The 14,878-nt window shown below is 35.7% G+C and overlaps 1 protein-coding gene across 6 annotated transcripts in view; it reads right to left on the bottom strand.

The window, feature by feature from the left end:
- NBEA (neurobeachin) overlaps nt 1-14,878 on the bottom strand; it is a 509,113-nt gene that overhangs the window by 327,660 nt on the left and 166,575 nt on the right. For all 6 annotated transcript variants that reach the window (XM_034074343.1, XM_034074342.1, XM_034074344.1 and 3 more), the window contains exons 18-24: nt 13,963-14,071; nt 12,108-12,189; nt 11,792-11,915; nt 11,267-11,459; nt 9,982-11,001; nt 5,253-5,470; nt 3,836-3,989 (exon numbers count right to left, since the gene is read on the bottom strand). In XM_034074343.1, coding sequence (XP_033930234.1) covers nt 3,836-3,989; nt 5,253-5,470; nt 9,982-11,001; nt 11,267-11,459; nt 11,792-11,915; nt 12,108-12,189; nt 13,963-14,071 — 1,900 coding nt within the window. The remainder of the gene's footprint in view (nt 1-3,835; nt 3,990-5,252; nt 5,471-9,981; nt 11,002-11,266; nt 11,460-11,791; nt 11,916-12,107; nt 12,190-13,962; nt 14,072-14,878) is intronic.

Raw genomic sequence — 14,878 nt, 5'->3', positions numbered from 1 at the left:
TCTGTCACCTTCTCCATTAGAAAACAGGTAAGCTACCTTGCAGAAAAGAGGTTAGATTCAGCTCCAGGTTAACAATCATTGCAGGTGGTGAACACTATAGATATTTGGCTGGCTAGCCACTAGATATCTAGTGCATCAGAGACAGTTGAATCATTTGCTTCTGTTGAGTAGATCTCCATTGGCTAGAAGTCTAGTCCACATGTAAGTAGTCCAAGTGGATATGTAAATTTACTATAATCTCTTCCTGAATTGCATCCTGTTCTATAATACTGAAATTGAAGGGTGGAATGACCTTTATTGTCTGTTCTATAGCTTTGCTCTCATATTTCATTATTCCAGACCAAAAAGTAAATTAATTTTTGGAATTAGACGTAAACACATGTCCTATGCCATAAATACATAATAGGAGGAAACAATTAAGAACTACTGCTATAAAATTTCAATATGGTCCCAAAAGGCCTTCAGCGGGGTTTGGAACTAGATGATCTTCAGATCCTTTCCAACTCTAACCATTCTATGATTTTATGATTTTAGAGGCACCATTCATAAATGTGAAAAAAAGAAAAAAATAAGTAAAATGAGCTCATACTTGTTGATAAACTAAACATATGTATTCTACAGGACCTATAAAATGTGAGGGTTTCAACACTGCAGAAAAGCTCCACAGAATAGAGATAATGGAAGACCAGAAGCTTCCAAAACAGAGACTAAACAAGATTAAGACTCTACAGATTAATACAGGCAGATCAGGAGATACAACTCAAGCTAATAATCATAAATGATATGGAGATGAGTGAAGACAAAAATTAACCACTCTTTTTATAGCATAAATGGTAAGGCACATAGTAACTTTATATATTTAAGCAGGCATAAAAACCTAAAGTGCTTCAAAGGTTATATAATTACTCAATGCCACATGGTATTATGGATGTTAAAAGCATAAGTTACTTCAGAAAAGATTAGATTAAGTCTATAAGGATAAATTCCATGGTAGTTATTAAACATGACATCTTGGACACCCTTTCTAGCTGTTAAAATCCTAAATGCTAAAATGAAGTATCATTAGAGCAATCAATATGCTTGCTCAGAGTTCTGTATTTTGATGTAAATTGCAAACAGTCACTGTTGGAGGCAGGATGTTGGAGGCTAAATCAGACAGGCCCTTGGGCTAACCCAGCAAGGCAGCTTTTGCAAATTGTGAACAGCTTTCTTTTATATGCATAGCACAGTACTCCTTGACTGGACTTCTACCAGTGCCCAGTTTAAGTTACAGAATCACAAAATCATACAGAATCACAGCATGGTTGACATTGGAAGGGATTAATGAGTTGCAATACAAAATTTGGATTTGTGGAAAGAAACAATTCATGAATGGAATTAATTACAACACAGCAGATTCTATCTGAAGAACAAGAAACACTTTTTCACTGTGAGGGTGACCAAGCACTGGCACAAACTGTACAGGGAGGTGGTGGAGTCTCTGCCTTTGGAGATACTCAAAAGGCACCTGAACACAGTATGAGGCAACTGGTTGTAGGTGGCCCTTCCTGAGCAGGGGAGGAGGCCCAGATGACCTCCAGAAATCCCTCTCCAGCTTCAAACATTCTGTGATTCTGTGATTCTTTGAATTGGTAAGGGAGAAAGCATATTAGATCTTTCCTCTCTTGAGAGTTACTCTGACAGAAAAGTGCCACTAGAAGGCCTGCCATGGTTTTATGCAGTGGAGACATCATATAAATCTCCCAGTTTCAGACTTTTTTCCAACTAGTAGCTCTGAGAAGGAGAGTGAGACAGTCTTTTGTGATTATAAGCCCTGGACTACTTTGCCCTTTCAAGGCTGAGAAGACATACATTACTAACAGCAGCCCATCCACTTTCTCCACAGCAGTTCAAGGATGCAAAAGTATTAGAAGTCTGATAATCAGTATAAAACTTCATCATATGATGGATATTCAGAAGTGGTCTGATGTCCAACAGAGCATCTGATCCCTTCATAACTGTGATTCAGAACAATATTGAGGGACAGCACATTCTGTAAGAGGAATGATGTGCTCAGCTCTTTGTATCTGCAACAGCTAATAAACCCACTTTCCTGCTAAAGTTTACAGATGGGCAATGATGGAAACAGGAATGGAGCTGAAAGGGAGGGAAGAAGCTCTCTGCTAGGTGGAAATGATTATGAAATCACCATCTAAATGGTAACAGTTATTTCCAGGTGAAGGGAATCAGTGACTTTATCAATTACTTCGCCTTATCTGTACATTTGGGACAGAAGTAAGCCTTTTTATTATATATTTTGTTTTTAGTTTCACAGAGTAGGATTAATTCAGTTTGAAGACAGCTACTGATCTTTTAGTGAATTAGTTTATTTCACAATCTATTTTTATTTTATTAGCCTAAACAGATGACAAAGTCAAGCATTTAAGTAATACACACAGTCCTCATGCAGTGGAGAAATGCATGCATAATATAAGAGTATGAAAATGCAATTTTCTGTATCAATACATGAAAATCATTGCTATTTTTGCAATACAGTATTAACACAACACTTTAACAAGTAGATGTGTAATTTAGAAAGCTGTATCAGCTACCTATTTGTACACACAAGACACACATATATATTACCCAGAACAAAATAGAGGGAAATGGTGTGCACTCTCTCATACTTGTCAATATTTACAGTGAAGCACTTGCAAAATCTTTTATTCAGCAACCTTGAAATCATTCTTATGACTAGAGACAACTAAAGTCTTTCTCATGAGTCTTGCACTCTTGCTTACAGCAAACATTTTCCCACTTAACAGAGTGAAAATAGTAAAGACACATTATTTTACCATTAATTGCCTGGCTGAAAGTCATATCAGTGTTTAGCCAACTGCTAGTCCATACATTCATACCTTTCAAATAATATCATGCAATTTTTTTTTTTGACTAGCTAGCTAGAAGTAATAGCAGTGGCAAAGTAATCTTAGCTGCTGAAGGGCTAGAACATGGAATTGAGCTTCTACTACCAAGCTACATTTGGAGCTTCCAGTGCCTACTAGCCACATTACTTCAGAGGAGCCTCTCTGTCCTTTCTGGGCCTCATTTTTTCCCCTTTCAAAGACTAATATTAACCGCAGATGCTTATGGGATGCTCAAGATAAAACATTCAGTGTGAAAGAGTTTCAGATATTATACGCCCAGACAAGATGTCACATCCAAATAGTGTAATTATTATTGACAATAATGCCATATTTACAAAACATTTATATTTTTTTCATGAAGCACTCTATTTGGCTACTCTCTCTACCTGAGCTATGTTCACCTAAGAACTTACAACTTACTAAGAACATTGGAGTGGATAATAATATCAGCCTATTTCAATACAAGATTAAAAAAAACAAGAACAAAACCATGACAAAATGTTCAGCATCTACTAAACAAAGAAGAGAGTAGTGAGGGGATGACTTCTAGTATCATTTGGCATGCACACAAATGGTAGCCATGAAAAACAGATTTATTAATATCAATATCAATGACTAGCCATCATAAAACATGTGCTTTTGTTAGAGTAATCATTATTCATTACCATGATCCTAACGTTCTCTTTCAAACAAAATATTAAATTCCTATGAAATATTATTCTTAGTACTACTTCTCTAACAAAATTATAATATTGAAAATGCAAAATATATTTCAAAGCTCAATATTTTCAATTACAAATGTAATTTTTTTTTTTAAGGAATTAGCAGAGAGGGGACACAAGTCCCTAAATAAGAAAAGCTGCAAATTATGGTTCGTATTATTAGCAACAATTTCTAATATGACCACTAGGTGGAAATATTGTACTTACAGTTGGGGATGTGGCTGCTGACAGCAATGGCAAAATTCCTCCACAAGCAATAATAATATTGTCTACCATCTGGGAAATGAGGTGTATTGTGTTGTGTACAAAAATAATATTTTCATTGCTATTGACAAAGTCCATCACAGACTTTGTGGAGTGACTGCAAAAACAGAAGAAAGGACAAATTAAAGAGTTAAAATAAAAGTTCAGATAAATTTATTTCTTGAAACCAGACCTGAATGTTTCTTTGAGATCACGAAAAAATATGATCTACAAAACTTTGTATGTAAATGATCCAAAAATATGAACAGGACCAGCTTAATGAACAAATTGACTGCAATCTATTTTCACACCAGGATTTGTTTCAGACACCCAGTTGAGAACAACAGTTCATAATCTTATTTCCATGAACCAGTACTTCACTTTATAAGTAGTTCTGCTGAAAGCAGTGGTGTTGTTTCTTCAGTATGAAAATTATTAATTAGAATTAACAGTTCAGGGTGCCATCTGAAGTACCCTTGGTAATTCCTAATGAGAACACCTCATAGTGTTTTACAGGAGAAACTTGGTAATATGGCGATACCTTGATCTATTATTAACTTTATTAACTAATATTAAATTTAGGATTAACAATTCCTTTGCAAGCCACAGATGCTAACAAAATTAGATGAAATCTCAGCAACTCCTAAATGGTGAGAAATTGTCCTATACACCAGTTACTCCCCCAAAATATAAAACACTGAGTGAAAATATTAAGTAACACTCAGTCTGCAAGTGTATTCTCTTCCCAAAATAACATTGTTACCAGCCAGTAAACGAAAATTAAAGGCTTTAACTGAACATAGACAAACTGAATTTTAATCTTCAAGCATTACTTGAACACAAAGTATAAAGCCCTCCCACGTAGTTGGCCAAAACCAAATTATCAGAATTCTCTATTTCTTAGCAACTATCATAGGACAGTTCATCAAACTCAAATTAAATGCAATATAAATTGGTCCTTGGATAGAATTATACTCCAGTTTTCTGAAAAATAACTATTCTTTCCTGGAAATCAGATTAGGTAGTATCTATTGTACTTAAGGGTTCTGATGACAGTAAGTTATTGAGTATCTCTGCTGAAGTGTACAAAAAGACTACAGAAGTAGCAGATTCTAATGCTAAACTGGCTGAAAGAATAGTTCATTTTAGCTAGGTATGTATGACTTATCCAACCATTCAAGAAAACAGAAACTGTTAGGTGTGAAAGAGCAGTTAGAGGCTGGGAAGGGGTGAAAAGAGAAAATACAAGATACAGACAAGCATTTCACTTAACACCAACTCTTTCCCTTCCCACCATCCCAATATCACCCTCTCTATAACACATCTTACTTTTCTTTGTTAATGGAAACACAAAGGAATTAAAGAAGAAACAACCACCTACCTTCTCCAAACATGCACATCTGTTTCTAGTGCAAAAAGCAAGTCTGTCAAAAGCCGCTGGTGCATAGGAGACCATTTAAATTCTGGAATACGAAACATAGTTGTGCGTGGACCTGGACTAAACTGTCGTCGCTGCTCTTCTGTCATTGGCATTCCTCGAAATCCCAAGTCAACACGTAAATCCCGGTCTTGCTGGGTAACAGATCGACCCTGTACTGCCTACATCAACAAGAAGTTTAAAAACCATTTAACTTTTTGTAATGTATTCTTGAATGGATTGTAGAATTTGACAAAGGATGGGCTAGAACTGGAATCAAGCACAAACTAAAGGCGATATTGATATTCCAAACAAGGAAGTATCCTTCAGTAAAAGAGCAGCTCCAATTAAAGTCAACCAGCACTGAGGGGATATGGCTGGCCTTCTTTTCAGCTATTCATCAATGTTTTACACTCAGATTTTTCACTGGAAGTATTACAAAAAAGACAAAATGCAGCATGTACAAGGTCAGCAGTTGCAAGACTTTGTTTTCAGGAAATAACTATTCTTCTGTGCTAATAACACAATTTTCTTTGAGTATCTGACTCAAAACTACACACTGATGGCTTCAAGGAATGTGTGCACTTTTCAAAAGCTCCTTGTTTTCCAAACCAATTTTTTTTAATATGGTCTTTTTAGCAGGATCATTAGGGAATCAAATTTAGCCTCCCAAATCTCATTTTGCTAATTTTGTTACACGTTGCTAAGTTAACAGTTTTATGGATTCTCAGGACAATCTTAAGATTCTCCCAACTGATGATAGATGCGAATTTCATTCCCCTTCAATACTCACATAGTCTTGACTGTTTCCAGTTGGTGACAAAAGACAAAAGTAAAAGATACACATATTATGTTTACACACATTGCTATGGAGAATAACATGAAGGAAAAAGCAGTAAAGAACAAACGTTTTGACTGAACTTGAAGCAAATATTCATAACAAACTTACTTATAATGTGCAACATCTCTGAATGGAAGAAATACAATGTCTGATCCTTGAAATTATTTTAAATTACTTTAGTTTAACACTGGCAAAATAAAAAAAAAATAGCTCACATTTGCTCACATATTCATTTTCTGATCTCAGCATACTGTTTAAAATCTGAACATTTAAAAGCAAAAAAGCATTTACAAAATATTTGTGCTAGCAGTGTAAAAGTGGACATTGCTTTGGAGTTGAGCTGGAAAGTTTCTTAGATCTTTAGTCTGATACTGTAGCCAGCATTCTGAGAGCAGGGCAGGTTTCCTTCACTCAATCTGACCTACTGGGATCAAAACTGGCACTGTTGCTTTAATTTTCTATGTTTTTCTTTAAAGTTATCTTTAAATTATTCTTTTCTTAATTTTCAAACTTGAATGAATATTCTGCATAGTGCTTTCAATTCTATTTTCAGTCTTTCCTAGTTGGGACCATAAAAAAGAGTTAATTTTATAGTCTTAAATATATGGACTACTAATGATAAAGGCATTAATCCTTCTTAGAAGTAAGCAGGAGCCCCTATCTCTGCTGTGCAATTTGATGCTTCCTTTCAGTCCTTTTCGACAAAAAACAGCTTACTTCTTACTGATAAGGTGGGGAGCTGTTTGTAGATCGGGTATTATAAAATTTGAGGTTAGCAACTCCATTCACATGACAATTGTTCTTTTTTGAGTACAACTACAGGTAGCTGTCAAGTCTGCAGCAGTAATTCTATTATAACAGAAGAGCTTTAATTTAGTCAAGAATACTGTATTTGCAAAAATGGGCTTTGATGTGCATTGCATAAATCATCATGAAACTCAACCATCTACACTTGGGTGCCCAGTCTTTTAAGTAATTTTCAGTTTTTTTCAGTGGTTTCTTGATCTCATGACAAATCTATTGTGGGAGTTCCCATGCATGCTAAAATCAAAATCCAACCTGTGGCTCCACCATAAACATGTCAACATTACTCTTCACTCATGAAAACAATAATGCTTTATTTATGTTTTATTTAATACATATTTTAATCTTTTTCTTTCCTTTTTTAATTTTTATAATTGAAGTGTTATTCATGAAATTCATCAAGAAAAGAGGTTAATGAACAGAAAAGTCACAAAGTCACACCGACAGAATTTTCTACACTAGCTAGGTACAAAGAAAGATATCTTTTCCACTCAGGATTTATCTTACAAATTCACTGTTTATGGGTGCATACATCTACATAGCAAATGAACACTAGCATTTCAATTGTCTTCTATTTTTTAAACAAAATTCCACATTTCAAAATAAACACTAACTGCTCCTTTTTCTTGCTATCCTTCATTCCTTTCATTTTTCCATTTCCACAGTATTAACAGTCCTAATTTTAAGATGTAAAAGAAGGTGTTTGGGAACAGAAAGTACTACATACACTGTTCCTATTGAAAGCTTGTTCTTTATTATACATAAAACATCAAATTATAAAGAACCCTATATAATGCTTGATAGTCTGTCACTGATGTTAGAAGGATTCTCATAGGTTTTACAGAATACTCATAAGAGAACACTAAACGTTTCTTACACCTGTCTAGCAAATGCAAGAGCTTAATCTTATTTTCTCTTCAAAATGAGGTTATTGCCATAGAAGAGAGACTTAGTAGGGTGTTCTCTCTGTATGTCAGAACTCACCATTCTCAGTAACCAAGCTATTAATTGTTTCTTTTCTTTTTTTTTTTTTAAGGGAAAGCATCAGTTTTAGAAACCATTGCTTAAATAAATTGTCTGTTCACTGGAGTTTTTCTGAAAGTATCATCTACCTGAAGAACAAAGCAGGCTGAACTGTGTTCTTTTATCAGATGACATGTACTTTTACCGTACTTGAGTATATCTCTGAAATTCTTCAGACAATTTGGTACTCACTAAACAGTACCGGGCAGAGCAATTTTTTTTCAATTTTTGTTTGGGTCTTCATCCACAGTTTAAGGAAGTCTGCTTGATTTCAAAATCATAGAAGATAAATTCTGGGGTACATAGAATCCTAGAACAGTTAGGGTTGGAAAGGACCTTAAGATCATCTAGTTCCAACCCGCCTGCCATGGGCAGGGACACCTCACACTAAACCATATCACCCAAGGCTTCATCCAACCTGGTCTTGAACACTGCCACGGATGGAGCATTCACAATTTCCCTGGGCTACCCATTCCAGTACCTCACCATCCTAACAGTAAAGAATTTCTTCCTTAGATCCAATCTAAACCTCTGCTGTTTAAGTTTCAACCCGTTACCCCTTGTCCTATCACTACAGTCCCTAATGAATAGTCCCTCCCCAGCATCCCTGTAGGCCCCCTTCAGATACTGGAAGGCTGCTATGAGGTCTCCATGCAGCCTTCTCTTCTCCAGGCTGAACAGCCCCAACTTTCTCAGCCTGTCTTCATACGGGAGGTGCTCCAGTCCCCTGATCATCCTCGTGGCCCTCCTCTGGACTTGTTCTAACAGTTCTATGTCCTTTTGATGTTGAGGACACCAGAACTGTACACAATACTCCAAGTGAGGTCTCACGAGAGCAGAGTAGAGGGGCAGGATCACCTCCTTCGCCCTGCTGGTCATGCTCCTTTTGATGCAGCCCAGGATATGGTTGGCTTTCTGGGCTGCAAGCACACACTGCAGCTGGCTCATGTTCATTTTCTCATCAACCAACACCCCCAAGTCCTTCTCTGCTGGGCTGCACTGAATTTCCTTTTGCCCAACCTGTAGCTGTGCCTGGGATTGCTCTGACCCAGGTGTGGGACCTTGCACTTGGCATGGTTAAACTTCATGAGGTTGGCATCAGCCCACCTCACAAGCGTGTCAAGGTCCCTCTGGATGGCATTCCTTCCCTCCAGCGTATTAACCATAATGGACATATCTTGAAGGTAGTCAATTAATTTACCTGATAATACCCTTGAAACAGTCTTTGATTATGTGCTATGGTTTCTGACTAATTCCAGTGAGGAAATTAATCCTGTGCTTTAAAAGTTCAAAGCAACCCTGTACCTCACTGTGCACACAGAGAAATATTTCTTTCAAAGACTAGTCTTCTGCCTTGGCCTTTCTACTTTCATAATGCTATGCTCTCACAAAATCTCTAATTTCTCAGATTTTTTTTTCAGAGGGAGACCCAGACAAGAAAGTATCTCCAAAAAGGAAGAGCTATTTCTTATGTTAATTGTCTCTTGTCTGGAAATCAAGTCGCTGGTTTTCTTTCATTATCCCTAAACTATGCCTTTTCTTGTGTTAGAATTATTATTATTTATGCCAGCATTCCTGCAGAAGAAGAAAGATGGTGTACTAAAGTGATGCAAGACTACACTCTGAGAAAAGTAGGGCAAGAGTAAAAAAACCCCTTCAATGTGTATTTCACAGTAAAATATAGATACTTCTTATCTTATGACATAGTAACAAGAAAGTTTAAAGCAGAATTCTAGGACTATCAGTTAAACTGTCCAAAAGAGCTAAGGAAAATGGATGGTGAGAGATTCTCTTAGCTGAGGTTTTTTTAAACAAAAGAATCCACAGGTGCAATATGTATTTCCTACATAGACATGAAAGACTTGACAAAATTCACATTAGGGCATTTTCAAAGCAAATAGGCTTGGAGGATGGATGCCTTTCATATAATTCAAGGAATATACTTCAAACACCTTTCAATTTATCCAGCAGCAACAAACGGTGATTGTATCAGACACATAAACGGCTACAGTCCTTGAAACTTACCTGGGTTGTGGTAGTTGTCTGGATCTTCCGTATCTCCTTTCCTGCTTCCTTACCATCATCAGATCTTTCTGTATCTGATATTATACTTCCTGCATCAACACTAGGTACAGTTTTGCTACCAGAAGATTCAGTCTCAAGAGTTGTGGCAGTCATTTCAGCATATTCTAATCCTTTAGATGATGAAGCCAGCTCCCTCTCAGAAATGCTACTCATTCCATCTGAAGCTGTGTGAATCTTAAACTCCTTGTCCTCTATTATACTTGAAGAACATGTTATATCTACACTACCCGTCATATGTGCAAGCAATCCCAAATCATCATTTACACCAAGATGCATCTGTGTCTCTTGCACATTTGGAATAGAAATGTGATTACTTGAAAGTTCAGGTAGAAGTTTTTCCTCTTGACTAGGTATTTTATCAAAGAGAAATGAGGTACTGTTAGTAGAAGGTTCATCTTTCTCATCAGCCAAAGTTATTAATGGACCATTATCTTTTTCCTCATTCTTCTTAATGATACCCACACTTCCATGAACATTGTTTTGTAGCTTCTCAACAGCAGCACTATATACATTGTCTAGAAGAGATTCGACTTCTACAAGTGCACCATTTTCTCCAGTTACTAGTGTCTCTGGTGATAAATCCATATCATCAAGTTTTACTTCAGTAGCTTCTACCTTTTCAGCTTTTATATCAACTAAAAGGTCATGAACTTCCACATGAACTCCTCCTCCTGGTCTTTCAGCACTTCCAAGCACATCATCAGATACCTTTGTAGTCATGAGCAAGTCCCTTGTATCTGTACTGACAGGGTAATCTGTTTCACTTTCTGGACTTTGACTTTGTGAAAGGTCTTCTATCTCTCGAATTTCCATTCCACCTTTTGCTCCTGTTGTCTGAGAGGAAAGACCTGAGATAGTGCTCACATTCCCCTTCTTCCCCTTTTTTATGTTTTCTTCCTCTTGCCTTTGATATTCTTCATACATTTTTGCTAGATACTCCTTGTGAGCTTCATATGTGACCTTGAAAAGAAAAGAACAGATTATGTGGATGAGCAGATGCTACATGAACTTGGACAAAGCCTAACAAGAATCTTGGCATACATTATATACACACTACAAACTGTTTCACAGCAAAGGACCTACAACGATGACAAAAAATGCCATTTTGATGTGTGTAGAGATAGCCACCAGATGGCACTAAATCATTTTACATCTCTTACGATATTGCTAGTCCCTTTCCGGGGGCTGCCACAATTAAAACTAACATCTATGCGCCATTTCTTACCTTGGAATGAGCTATAGAAAGAGTATCCACCCACACTCTCCAGCCTCCCCATTCATATTTTATCGCATGATACAAGAGAATACGGAAAATGTTGTAAACCATCTCTGTGATCTTCTGCTCTTCAGAATTCTTAGGGTTAATGTATCCCAGAGAAAACATCCAGTCCTGCCACACTGAACACTGAAGTAAACATCTAAAGTGAAATAATTAGGTCAAAATATATCCACAGAAAGCTTCTTTATTTTAAAATTATGATGGTTAAAATGGGAGGAACATCTCTTCTGTACATCAATCCAATGGTAGGAAGAAACAAATATTTCAGGGTGAATAAAAATTTAAAGCATATTCTAAACAGAAGAACCCAATATTGCCTGCTGAACCGAGAAAAGTTACCATAAACCTATTACACTTACTTTTTATGTATTCCGTTTAACATACAGTATAAAACTTTACATAAGAGTATAACATTAATATTACCCACAAATCGAGGATAAGGATAAGAAAATACTATTTGTAGTGACATACCTTCTGTTTTCACGGCTATTACTAAAGAGTTTTATCATATCAGACAAGAACAAGCGTCGAACTTCCATCAGCTCTGCACTTGGCGTGGAGTTTTTTAACAGAGTTGCCACCACCTTAAGAATCACTTTGAAAGAACAAATTAGTTACGCAACACATTTTAACAACACTAAATGTTGCTGACAGAAACTAATGTAAGTAGTAACTGAAACCTGCATGTATTTGAGATACACTAAAGAATTATTCTTGGTTCCTGAACCATATTCTTTCAACCTCTAGGCAATACATTTATCATACAAACATAACATATCGTCCTTACTTGGATTCTGAATTTTCACTGTAGAATCTGGCTCTGGATGTGGTTTATGAACAACTTGAGTGCATACTTGTTCTGTCAAAATCTAAAACAGAATATTAAGTTCCTTTTACCATTTTTAATTAAACATTACAGCATTCCTTTGCTTATTTTAAAACTTTTTAAGAACAATTACTATGGCCACGCTGTAACTTCATATAAAACATTTTGGCAAAATATTTTTATTCTTAAAGAATGGAAACAAGCAATTCCTCTATGCAAGGATCAGCATTTTCGTGATTGTAAAGTGTCTGGTTGACTAACTTTTTAGTTAGCTAACTAAATATACAATCTTTTTTTTTTAAGATAATTTAATTTCCATTCCTTATAGTGTTATACTTTCATGGATAAAAAGTTCTTTTGTAAGCACTGTACACCAGAAGTTGTTTTCATACATTCCATCCGTAATCAAGTAATTCTTGAAAGTGGGTTTGGTTTTCTTCAGCTAGGAAAGAGGACAGTCACAGACAACATCCCTAAAAATAATCGTAGGGCTTCCCATACTGAGTAAGACAGATCATTGTCCTGTTTCACACATTGTACCTGAAAAACTAATTAATCTGTATTGAGGCAGTGCCACAGACCTGTCACACTGGGATACCTGTTACTGGCTCTATGCATGCAACTTTAAGAACAAACTAAAAATGTAATGATATTAATATGGGTTTCTCAGTAAGTATATTCAAACAAATATATTTCAGAACAGAGCAATTTCACTAGTAATGCTGATTAATTTTAAAGCAGAACTTTAGCTCATTCATTAATCAATAATCAATACTCAAACTAATGCCAGTATCTTAGAATGCCAGTATCTTAGAATGTGTATTTACATAATGGTATTTAAAATAGAAAGCAAGTATGGCATTCCTTTTTGTGAGAGAACACAGAAAATACCTGCATCATTTCCTTAGGAAACCCTTTGTACTTACGGCACTTAACTATTTTTTTGCCTCTTCTGGCTATTTTTTAAAATGTAAATGTCTGTGGATGCTGAACTCCATGAAGATTCTTATTTTGTCACTGAGTTATGTGTTTTCTGAGCAATCACAGAAGCTCTCAAAAATATGAATGCAGTGACATCTAGACTGTGAGACCCATGTGGTCAAAACATATTGGGTAAGCTTAGATATATGCAATACAAAAGAACTTGATATCTGAGGAAGTCACTGTCAAACAGATGACATTCGTGTTTTTACAATCGTATGAGAACATTTTCTAGGTCCCTCAGACTCAGTACTCTAAGGTTTCTACAAGTACCTTACAAGAACATTTGAATGCTTCGAGGTCATATTCACTCACCTCAAGCAGTATCTATTACATGAAAGCGGCTGAGTTCAGTGATCATTTTGCAATACAACAGCATTTGTAGTTAAAAAACTAAATCTGCACTTTAAAAAATTTTGTAAACTTGAAAGGGATGGAAAAAAATAAAATGGAAAAAAAAGGCATCTCTTTAGCTTCAACACTTTCCATTGCAATGGGAACAAACTCCTCAAAACAATGGAGGAGAAAGAGCAATTTGTGGTCTACAATAACTCTATTGTGGAAAGCGATGAACATCTTAAATAGCAGGATCTCTTACATCTATATGTAATGCTATAAGTGGAAAGTTTGATAGAGACTATGTAAAAATTATGACAACGTTAATAAAAATATCCAAAGCATTGCAAAATACACTTTGAAAAAGAAATCCTTTCTTTAATTTTCTAAAATTTTCTCAAAAGTCTTGACAATCATGATATTGCAAAGCATTGTCATAACTAATTAAGTCATATTTTTTTTAAAAGAGACAACAATCTCTATGTTTAATAATTTGTACCTCATAAAGCGTGTTATATGTTGTAACGGTCACTGTATTTGTATGTAGCATCAACCTTTCTCCAAGCAGTGTGAAAAGACTGTGGGTATGCATGATTTCAACCTTTCGTCTGCAAGAGAAAACAAAAACATTAGGAAAATGCCGTCAATATTTTAGTAAATGAAGAAAACCTAAAAGCCAACTATTTTGAAGTTGCACTAAAAAGGTCTCAAACTTTTTATTCTGTAAATATTATAAAATAAACATAATTTAAGACCTTTCCCAATATGAACACAATTGCAGTATTACACAAACGTTCTCAAAAAGCAACGTTGCATATATCTATCTTAGTCAGGCTGAAAGAGTGCAAGATGTTCACAGGCTGGATAAAATGTGATCACAGCAGAATATACCACCTGTCACTCTTGCACAGATTCAGGATAATCCAGCCTTAAAATCTTCCAACATAAATATGAACACATACAGATTTAGCAGTACTGCCATTCTTTTTATATAGCATTCTCTTTTGCAGCCACAATAATTAAATCCTGGAATAACATGCACTACAATGCAAAGAAAATAAAATTCTGAAAAGTTATTCCAAATGATTGAAGAGAATGGTCATGGGGAAGGTCTAGTGGAAGGTGTCCCTGCTCATGGCAGGGTGGTTGAAACTAGATGATCTTTAAGGTCCATTCCAACACAAATCATGCTATGATTCTATAAATTCTATAGATAGGGTCAAAAACTACTTGAATCTCAAAAAGAGGAGAAAACATCTTACACCTGTGAATTTGATGTGTCCCAGAACACTACTTGTTGGAATTGGATATAACATCATTAATAATGAGTACTTCTTGTAAGCAGAAGCATCATTAAGTTTACCTACTGTGGTAACAAATATGAAATGAAAAAAAATTATTCAAAGTAATTAATA

The sequence above is a fragment of the Melopsittacus undulatus genome, chromosome 2 (genome assembly GCF_012275295.1).
Source record: "Melopsittacus undulatus isolate bMelUnd1 chromosome 2, bMelUnd1.mat.Z, whole genome shotgun sequence".
NCBI classification, from domain to species: Eukaryota; Metazoa; Chordata; class Aves; order Psittaciformes; family Psittaculidae; genus Melopsittacus; species Melopsittacus undulatus.
Note: the sequence above shows the minus strand (reverse complement) of the source record. Positions and strands in the feature narration are given on the sequence as shown.